The following is a 9,998-nucleotide window of genomic DNA, read 5'->3' on the forward strand; positions in this document are numbered from 1 at the left end:
TTGTAACAGCTCATACCGGGATTCCTTACCTGCTCTACTCTCTGTCACACGTAACCATCTTTGTACAAGCATGAACTATAAATAGATGCCCTGTAATTTTACCATCTGAGCTCAGATCCCCCAGCATGCTGATATAATCAGAGGGAAAATCAAGCACGTTGTGGTGTTTATTTGTGGGTTTGTGGGCGCTGTGGGGAGGAAGTGGGCTCGTCTGAAGAAACTGGATTTAATCCCTCTGGCATTCAGCAGTAATGTCAGACAGGGAGGTCGAGGGAGAGAGGTAGAGCTGTGGAGTGATCTCAAAAGGAGCAAGAAAGCGTGTCAGTGGCGTTAGAAAAAGGCTGAAATAAACTGCGAGGCGAGGTGGGAGGCTGGAGCTAATACAGATGGAGAAAAATGCTGTTTCACTTGCCATTTTAACAACAGACATTGTTCTCACAGGTCCAAAAGGACCAAAAACAGCCTCTGAGCTGGGACGAATGCCCTGCAAACCCAGCAGAAAGAGGCGGATGATTGAAGAAGAACGAAGGCCACAGAGACAACCCCTTCTGCCTGGTTTCTTGTGCTTGCTTTTGGATTCCTTTCTGTGCTCACTTTTAAACGGAGGACAAAAGGCCTTGACAGGAGCAAGAAAACATGTCCTGGATGTTCCAGAAATAAAAAGAATGAAACACCTGCAGAGAGAAGTTTTTCTCTTGCAAATTTTTGATAAGGTGCATTTCTGGTGCTGCTGCAAGCAAAGAGAAGCGTTAACTAGAGAAGCAGGACATGTAGAAAATATCAACATTAAAAGAGCGTGACTGAATCTTTCCACAATTCATCTCCTGGTGGTTATAGATTAATCAAGGTCCAATCTGAAGATATCCTTTAAAATCTGACTGATCAGATTAGTCTAAACTGAACCCTCTAAATCTGGTGGTTCCCATCTAGCCTCCACCAGCTGCGCGTTAGTCTAAATGCAACTCGTGTCCTTTGGTCAGCGTCCCAGCACCAGACGGCGCTCGGTTGTGAGAGCCAGAATTTGAATAACAAGTGTTCAGGAATGGCCAACTGTCTAGAGGCCTGGCAAGGTCGGTGATGAACAATGGAGCCTGTTTGTCTGGTGAACGCCCGGCTCACACTCTGGTGAGTTCAAATGGCTTTGGGAAGAAATAAGCCTGATTAAACACTCAGACCAGGAGAATAAACAGTTTTTTAGTAAGATGAGTCACGGTTGTCCTCCACGTGCAGTCTGAAACGCACCTTTGCGCCTGATCACCTGCAGCTTTGTTTTCCTTGGGTCAAACGTTTACTTTTATTGTCTGTAAGGGCAAAGCTGAACTTAGTGACACACACACTCTCACACACACCGACACACACACATAGTGCTGAATCCACGCCCTATTGTTGCGTCACTGGCTGGCATGCTGGGTTCAAGGACCTCCCATGAGGCGTGGCCACTGTGGAAGCTTATATATGTCCCCCCTTAACAAATCACTTAGTTGCTGTTCCGCTATGCGCTCTAACGGACTGTACGTGTATCATTTTGAGATTTATTGAGAAACAACAGCATATGGACTTGGCATTAGAAGTTCGCTGCGCCGCTTCATAGTTTTTTTTTTTAATCATGTTGAAAAATAATGGAAAGAAGACAGCCATCTCTGTAGCCTGCACAGCATGCCTCAGCCTGCTGCTGCTCCTGGTCGCCCTGCAGCATCACCGGGTTCAGGTGGATGAGCGGGCGGACGGAGGGGACGCCGGTGCGCGCACGCTTCTCCAAGAGGAGGAGGACGCGCAGCCGCAGGGCGCACGGGACAAGAAGGGATTCTCGGCGTACTTCACCAAGCTGACCCGGGGACGCAGGGAGGTGGAGAAGCCCGCACGCTCCTCCGCGTCCGCCGCCGACCCCCCTCCAGCCGAGGACATCAGCGCGGATGACATCTTCATCGCCGTGAAGACCACCAAGAAGTTCCACCAGTCCAGGCTCAACCTGCTCATGGACACATGGATCTCAAGAAACATGCAACAGGTAAGGGAACAGTTCAAACATGAATCTTTAATGATTTATTAATGCATAATAAAGTCTTTGTCAAATATTACATGCACAAGCTGAAAAGTAATATTAGTATATGATCTGGTCTCTGTGGGTTCACATAATTGTTGAGCCTTTCCTGCAGAGCTGCAGAATAAGCAATGCAGTTGATGCTTGTTCGATGGCAGTTTACAGTGCTGCATTGTTCCCCCTTGTCACCAGCTGACACACTGAAAATGGCCACACAACCTCTGTTAACCGTGCTGAATTTCCTCGGCTTTGTCCACATTTTATTCTCCCCTGACTGATGTCTCTGAGAACGGAGGGAGCAGTTTCAGGACTCCCTCTTTAAACCCCCCTCTCTCCCCGCAATCTATTATCCCTCCTCTTTTTGGGTGTCCCTGTGAATGCCCCCGGTGCAATGGATGCTTCACAGCACCGACTCCAGCGCTGTCCCCCTTCCAGGACTAACAAAGCGTCTTTCTGAAGGGGGAAGAAAAGCTTTCCCAGCCCCTTGTCTCCCCTCTCTCCATGGGAACGTGGGAGCCGAGTCTGGGTCAAGCTTGCTGGAGGGATGGGAAAACGGGGGCTTCGTTAAGGGGATGCCTGGGACAAAAGGGTGCATCTATAGGCAGGTTTATGCCGGGAAGTAGCACGCTGAGTATGAAAATGTGGCCTCGAGAGCCAAGCTCCTTTGGAGGGTGCACAAAGACGGGGCTAGGGTGTGGAGAAAACTAGTCAAAGTGATTTTATCCTACACATAGAGGTGTCACATGTTCTTTTGCATTAGTCTTTCTGATTTTCCTCAAGCGCTGTCATACACAGGCTTTAAAATCTCCCCACTGCCTTTCTTCTCAAGCAGCGGTAAAGTTTGGAGAGAGGTCTCTTCTTTCAAGATGTGTCAGGAAACGTAATACTGTTAAGCTGTCACAATCACTTTGGCCTCATCTGTTAAAGGAGGAGTAATGATGAGGGATAATTACATAGCTCCCACTGATGATGCTCTACAACACCTGCCCATATGTGGATTGTTTGGGCTAATTGGCCGCGGTTACTGTACTGGATGATGTTAGTCAACCCATCCGACAGCAGGGCTGGTAGGCAGGCAGCTGGTGGGTGGCTGCGCAGACAAAAAGGACAGACTGAGCACCACAATGCAAGAGGGAGTTCCTGGAGCAAGGGTGCCAGGTGGCCACGGGAGGCAGAACAAAGGGCGGCCTTAATGCCAGCCATATGATGCTCCGGGTTCCCACCGTGTGCATATGGCCGTCCTCCGCGCTCAGGTTTGATTCTCACGCTCAGCTGACGAACATCTGTGGAGTTTGGGTGGCTTTTCTAGCTGCAGAGGAGACTTTTTTTTCGCTTCTGTCCGCGCGCTCGCTTTGTACGCAGGTGGAGCTTTGTACGCTATCTGTTGCTGTTTGTGTGAGATCGGGGAGGGTGGATTAACTTTGAGATAGCCGTGTTGACACAATAGTGCCTTCTTAATCTTTGAGCCCATTCGGAGCGTAAACAGCACTTTCTGCAAATCCAGTATCCTCATGTTAATAGTCACCCTGAGCAGCTAATAAATCTAGTTTATCTGAACTGGTGCTTTTGAAACACAAGCAGTCCTTCAGCACCATCAGTTTAAATCCTGAAGTTAAGAGGATCTGGACCAGCCCTTCTCCTTCTCCCTTTCTTGAACAGATCTGTAAAACTGGCACGTAGTAGCTGCTTTTATCAGAGCGTACATTTATTTTCTAGTGTCTGGACAGCTGGCACTGGCATCTTTTGTGGTGGTGTGCCATGCATTCCTCTCTTAAGAGTATGATAATTAGCCAGCACTCCAACTATGAGTGCTTTTAGCCTTTAGAAAGAGCACTTGCTGCTGTGGTTGAGTTAATCAAACAGCTTCAGTATGAAGCAGTAAATCCACAATTGGTCAGAAAGTGGGCGGTGGTCGAAATCCATGGCCTTTGTTTTAAAAATTAGCTTTTGCAGAGATGCATAGTCTGGGACAGAAGGGGGAAGGAGTCAGGGTGGAGGTGGCCGATGGAAAGAAGGGAGCCCATTGCCCTTCCTTCCTGTGGAGCTGGAGACAGCCAGCCAGGCACCACGTTCAGCTCAGACTGGGCCGTGCCAGGCCTTCCTGTAGTCGGGAGGGCAGCGTCCCCCCCCCCCCCATATCCTCTCATCTCTCGCTTCTCCTCACCCCGTGCCCTCATCGCCTCTTATCTCTGCTTCACACACAGCCATCTCTTCTATTATTTATTTACTTTTTTTCTGGTAAGAATCAGTATTCCATGAAAGTAACTGTTCCTTTAAGTTTCAGCTCAAAGACAATGAGAGAGAGAAAAAAACTTTTTCCCGAGAGGTTTCTCTTTAGTTAACTCCTGCAGCTGTATGCAAATGCAGAATTTACCCAGTGGAGACTTTACCCAGCATGAAAACTCACAGCATTGTTCTATTCAAGGGACTCAGGCCGTGTATGTGGCCTAGAGGGGGAAGGAGGTGGAGGAGGAGGAGGAGGGGGGAGGTGGCAGGACAGGGGGTGAGAAGGGGGTGAATGGCCCACACACGGTTTTCGATTTACTAATCAGTGGTGAGATTCCACACCGGTCCTCCATCCTCCCTCCCTCCCTCCCTCCCTCCCTTCCTCTCTTTCTGTCAGTGCCATGGCAGCTCTGGCAGCTGCCTCAGTGATTAGGCTGTCTATTCACCGGGCTTTAAAGCAAACAGCTCCGGCCTCTGATCCCTTCACCAGTCGAGCTACCGCCGTTCCTTAAGCAAACACAGGCCCACGGCCTCGGCACCGAGCTCAGAGTTTGCTCATAAATATACTGTGTCGTTTAATTCTGGTGAAGTCATTGGTCTTGAAGGTAGATGACAAAGTGCAGTTGCTTGGCAGCTGTGTGGCGAACTTGCAGGAATGAGGGTTAAGGGCACCACGACCTGGCATGTAGAGACACGTGGCCTTGATAAGGGAGCGTGATGTTCGGCAGGTGCTGCCTCACCTCAGGTTAAGAGTAAACAGACCACTGGCGGTTACGAAGCCTGCAGGCCGGCAGCCTTTTCATCATTCCCATTCACCGGCTTGCACCTGCTCAGTGTGAGTTATCATAAAGAGGTGTCTAATCCCTCCCTGCTCCTTTAAAGTGAGTTCCTGTAACCTTGCCCTTTGTTGTCAACTCCTTTTATGACTAATTGCTACATTCAGCAGACGCTCGCAGGCTCGTGGTTTACCTCTTCTGAAGGTTTGAGGCAGTGGGTGAGGACAAAGACGCTGGTTTATCACATCTGTGAGGACTGTAACGTTTTTTTGTTTTTTTTTCTGCTAAAGTTTTAGCCAGATCAAACATGTTGAAGCTCGGCGGCAGGTCCAGCAGAGCGAAGGGCCTCAGCCAGGGGATGTGATGCATGAATGGGGTGTGTGGGAGGCGGACAGTCTGCCTCCTCCTTTGTTGTTTGTCTGGGATGCTTCGGGGCGGCCACATAGTTGCCATGGAGAGAGTAAAACGCAGGACAAAAGGGCTTTATTAGAGCAGGGGGCTGTTTAACTCGACGTGTTTTCCACTGCATAAAAGACGCGTTGATTGATGCTAATCACACTGGCTGGATGCGAGGAAGCAGGACTGTTGAGTTTGATCGTGTGACCACTTCATATGATCAGTGTTTTTTGATGCAGCTGCTTTTAAATGCCACGTCTTCTTATCTGTGATTTCCCTTATCTGTTTGCAGACGTACATCTTCACAGACGGAGAGGACGATGAGCTAAAAAAGAAAATTGGTAAGTTTTATGAGGGGGGTTTTTATGCCGGGGAACAGAGATGCACTTTGTTTTGTTAGCCACGAGAAACCAAATCAAATTTAAATGTCAAAAAAAAATAAATAAAAATACCACAAGCCTCCTTTGATGATCCCCATCTCATGCTGCAGCTCTGTTGTTTTTTGCCGCAGGGAGTCACGCAGTCAACACCAACTGCTCTGCAGCTCATAGCCGACAAGCTCTGTCGTGCAAGATGGCGGTGGAATATGACAAGTTCATCGAGTCGGGGAAAAAGTAAGAATACCTTTTTGAAGTGCGGATATGCGCCGGTATAGTCTGAATATATCTGGATCTAACGGCTGGTTCTGCTTCTCAGGTGGTTCTGTCACGTAGATGACGACAACTACGTGAATGTTCGGACTCTGGTGAAGCACCTGTCTCAGTACCCCCACACCCAGGACATGTACATCGGTAAACCCAGTCTGGACCGTCCCATAGAGGCCACAGAGAGGCTGGGGGACAATAAGATGGTACGTTAAAGAATCTAATTTTTATAGCTATGCTGTTGAGAAGTCGTACGTTTGGGTTGTTTGTCGACAAATCTGAATTAAAACAACTTTACCTTACTTATAGAAACCGGTCAACTTCTGGTTCGCTACCGGAGGAGCAGGCTTCTGTGTGAGCCGGGGTCTGGCACTGAAGATGAGCCCATGGGCCAGGTAAGAGACAAAAAAACTCTGAGAACAAGGCTTGGATATATAAAGAGATAGCTGAATAGTCAGTGGAAAAGTGTAGCTCAGTAGGACATTTCAAATTCTTCAGCTTGTGTTGACACGCTCCGTTTAGAAACCAGCACTTACCGAGTGTCTGTCTTCACTTTTTTTTTTTCAGTGGCGGCCACTTCATGAACACGGCCGAGAAGATCCGCCTGCCCGACGACTGCACCATCGGCTACATCATCGAGTCGGTCCTTGGGGTCCCCCTGACCCGCAGCAACCTGTTCCACTCCCACCTGGAGAACCTGCAACAGGTGTCCAGATCTGAGATTAATAAGCAGGTGAGAGGCTTGCAGGGCGACACACGCAGCAACGGGCATTCCTTATAAAGTCATGAAAGTGAGAGTCTTTTCGACGTTGCTCACGTTTTTGCTTTATTTTCCTTCCAGATCACCCTCAGTTATGGGATGTTTGAAAATAAGAGCAATATCATCAATTTGAAAGGGGCTTTTCCTGTGGAGGAGGATCCATCAAGGTGAGGGATTGCTCTGCTTAATTACAAAGCACCAGCACCCTTTTGACACCTCTCCATGAATCTAACCCCATTTATTTCTGTCTTCCAGGTTCAAGTCTGTGCACTGTCTCCTGTACCCAGACACCCCATGGTGTCCCCCCCAGGTTGCCTATTAGAGTGACCGCTCCTTTCTCATCCTCGTCCCCGCCGTGCCTCGGTATCTGAAAGGCTCGTGGGGACCAGTGTTTTTTTGGTATTAGACCGCGCGGCTGCTGTTTTCTTGCTGCAGTGGTGCGCGGTCTTTGATAGTTTTACTGGGCTGCTGTGCGGCCCGCCTCGGGACTATTCCTTCGTGTCAGGAGCCAGGACCTCGCCCTGCAACGCTCGGGCGGAAGGCTCCGGGCTCCCGGCAGGAAGTAGCTTTCGCTACTTAAGTTTTGCAGGCAATCAGTTGAGCTTTGTGATGTATATGTTGCTTGTAAATGTATCTGCAATTCTCATAGAATGTATTCTCATATATTCAAGCCTTTTGCCAGCTTTATATTAACTTTTCTTTCTCGCTTTTAAATATCAAAGCCATCCAGGTCTATGTTTGTAGGCTTTGAGGCTTTAACACGTACAATTGGCCGCTTTCTTCTTTAGTTCTTTTAACTCCGATGACTCCGGACACGCGCTCTAATATGAAGATGTTGTTGTACTTTTAAGTGAACAGTGTTATTTCTCCCACGACTGGAGCTGGCAGTTGGCAGATTTCCAAATGCATCCTTTGGTGAACTAATCTGAAGTATTTCAGGATAAAGCACTTTCTCCTTTTTTGATATTTCTCGGCGAACCGACCGAGTTTACGTCCTTTGATGACACACTTCAGATTTGCGTCCAAACCAAGACAAAAAAAAAATAATAATAACCCCTCAAAATCTCAACATCTATTCATTTTTATGTATTTAATAACACTCCTTGCATTAGTTACAATCAGGGAAAAAAAGTGATGAGTGGAAGAGATTTTGATTCGGGGTTACAATCAGCTTTTGAATTGCTTTGAAAAGTCCTTTTATTGTTGTTTGAAAATTGCACAGCTGTGTTTTAAATGAGCTGATGTTTGCTCCTCGCCTCCCGAAAGCACAACAGCGGACAAGCGCCGGCTTAGATGAATGGCGTATTTTAAAGAGCCCAAAATAGTGAAGAAGGAGCAGATTGAATGAGCGGCTCCGAAGTAACCATTACACATGTGTAATCCGAGTCTCAGTCGATAATAGTTTGCACAAAAGACTGATCTCCAGGGTCTGTGTCACCAACATGAATGTTCATTATTTACACATAATATCGGCTGGTTACTGTTGAGGCCTGTGAGGCGAGAGCAACATCAGTGCTTCCACATGGAGGTGTCTGTTACCTCTGTGTCATCTCTCACCCATATTGGGTTACGCTATCCATCCTGATTACAGTATTGTGTACTGTGCCTTTGTTTAATTAAGTAGTGACTGTACTGTATATGCTTAGAATGTAATTCCCCCTTTTGTGGTTTACAAACGCTTTTAATGACCTGGACATGTTTTTTTTTTTGTACTGTTCTGAACTGTGCTAAATGACTGTGGTGTTTTATTCTCCAGTATCTGGAGGGTTCAAACAGTTCATTCCCAATGCTGGCTTCTCAGGGATTATGAGCTGATCCTGGTATTAACTACCATGGGACCCACGGTGGGACCTAAAACTTTGGAATAAAAGTGCATAACCACTGAGAAACGTTACACGTTTTGTCTCGTTTTCATTTGAGTGTTTCTTCCTGATCTTCAAAATAATCACATGGCGTTTTAATGAGCTTTGGCCTAACAGCAAATTTGGCAGAAAATACATTTATAGGCATTTATAGGTACTTGCAATGGAAAGCAGGTGAAAAAAAAAAAAAAAAAAAGTTAATGCTATCAGATGAGGGCTGGTACATTTACTAACACAATTTAAGGAGGGGTTCCAGTTTATTCAGATAAGCTTGAGGTACTTTTTACACCTCTAGGTGAATTTAAGAGCTTTATTTTACATAAAAGTAGTCATAAATTTAAAGGTTTTTTAAATATTAAATCTGCTTCTTCCTATATGAATATTTGGGAGTTCCTAGAAGTTACACCATGGACATATTCCCCTCCTAAATTTGAATAGCATGCTCTCACTTGTTCTTCTGTGGGAGGACTTTCTTCTCAATAATTCATCATTCATGTCGGAACCACTCGGTTTTGAGGTACGTGCGTGCACTTTTGAGTATTTGATTTGAATCCATTTGCAGAGAGAGGCTTTATTAAGATTTGTCATGATTTTATGATTAGTTTTCCTGGGTTTCCCCCTCTTGATTAGGTCATTGGTTTCTCCTTGTGCTCTGTCTTGATTTGTGTCACCTGTGTCTCGTCCTCCCTCTGTCCCCTGTGTGTATATATAGCCCTGCCTTCCCCTTTGTTCTCTGTCATGTTGTACTCGTCACTCGTCGTACCTGTCCCATAGTTTTGCCTCGTCTTGTTCAGCTCAAGTCTTGATTCTTGTAATTTGTTTTTTTTTGTTTCTTATCTCATGGTTTTGTTTCATCAAGTTCATAGGTTATGTTTCAAAGAAGTTTTTGTCTCGTCAAGTTAAGATTTCCTGCCTCGTCTGCAGCGCGTTTGGTTTTGTTTGTTTTTGTAAATTAAATATATTTTTGCCTACTCGTGCCTCAGCCCTGCAATTGGGTCCTACCTCCTTTGCATCCCCATCACCTCACAACCCGTCCTGACAAGATTAATTTAAGACATAAGACATGTTTATTAATCCCACGTATGGGAAATTCCCTTGTCACAGTAGCACGGAATTTGGCAAAATATATATACAAAAACAATAACGACTTCGACAGGGGAATTACCAAAAAACACAATACAAACTTGAAAAATATACAGAGAAAAAATAGAAATATAAAGACTTTCTGTGTATACAGTGTGGTGGTGGAAAAAAAGCTTTACAAATAAATAATTGCTAAAACTTTAAAAACTA

General features: G+C 46.2%; 1 protein-coding gene across 1 annotated transcript; it reads left to right on the forward strand.

Moving 5' to 3' along the window:
- Positions 1–1,445: 1,445 nt before the first annotated feature.
- lfng (LFNG O-fucosylpeptide 3-beta-N-acetylglucosaminyltransferase) lies at positions 1,446–9,052 on the forward strand. The gene is made up of 8 exons (XM_084571563.1): positions 1,446–2,008; positions 5,732–5,780; positions 5,951–6,053; positions 6,136–6,289; positions 6,393–6,478; positions 6,651–6,816; positions 6,925–7,010; positions 7,099–9,052. Exons 1-8 carry the CDS (start codon positions 1,607–1,609, stop codon positions 7,163–7,165), a joined length of 1,113 nt encoding a protein of 370 aa, XP_084427689.1. The 5' UTR covers positions 1,446–1,606; the 3' UTR covers positions 7,166–9,052.
- The last annotated feature ends 946 nt before the right edge of the window (positions 9,053–9,998 follow it).

This window comes from Chelon labrosus, assembly GCF_963514085.1.
Source record: "Chelon labrosus genome assembly, chromosome: 21".
Classification (NCBI taxonomy): domain Eukaryota; kingdom Metazoa; phylum Chordata; class Actinopteri; order Mugiliformes; family Mugilidae; genus Chelon; species Chelon labrosus.

Excerpts from the sequence above, each read along its gene's own strand:
- lfng (XM_084571563.1), top strand. The coding sequence starts at position 1,607 with ATGTTGAAAAATAATGGAAAGAAGACAGCCATCTCTGTAGCCTGCACA. Across the intron at positions 6,054-6,135 it reads TTCATCGAGTCGGGGAAAAA|GTGGTTCTGTCACGTAGATG; the intron begins GTAAGAATACCT and ends TCTGCTTCTCAG. Across the intron at positions 6,817-6,924 it reads GATCTGAGATTAATAAGCAG|ATCACCCTCAGTTATGGGAT; the intron begins GTGAGAGGCTTG and ends TTTTCCTTCCAG.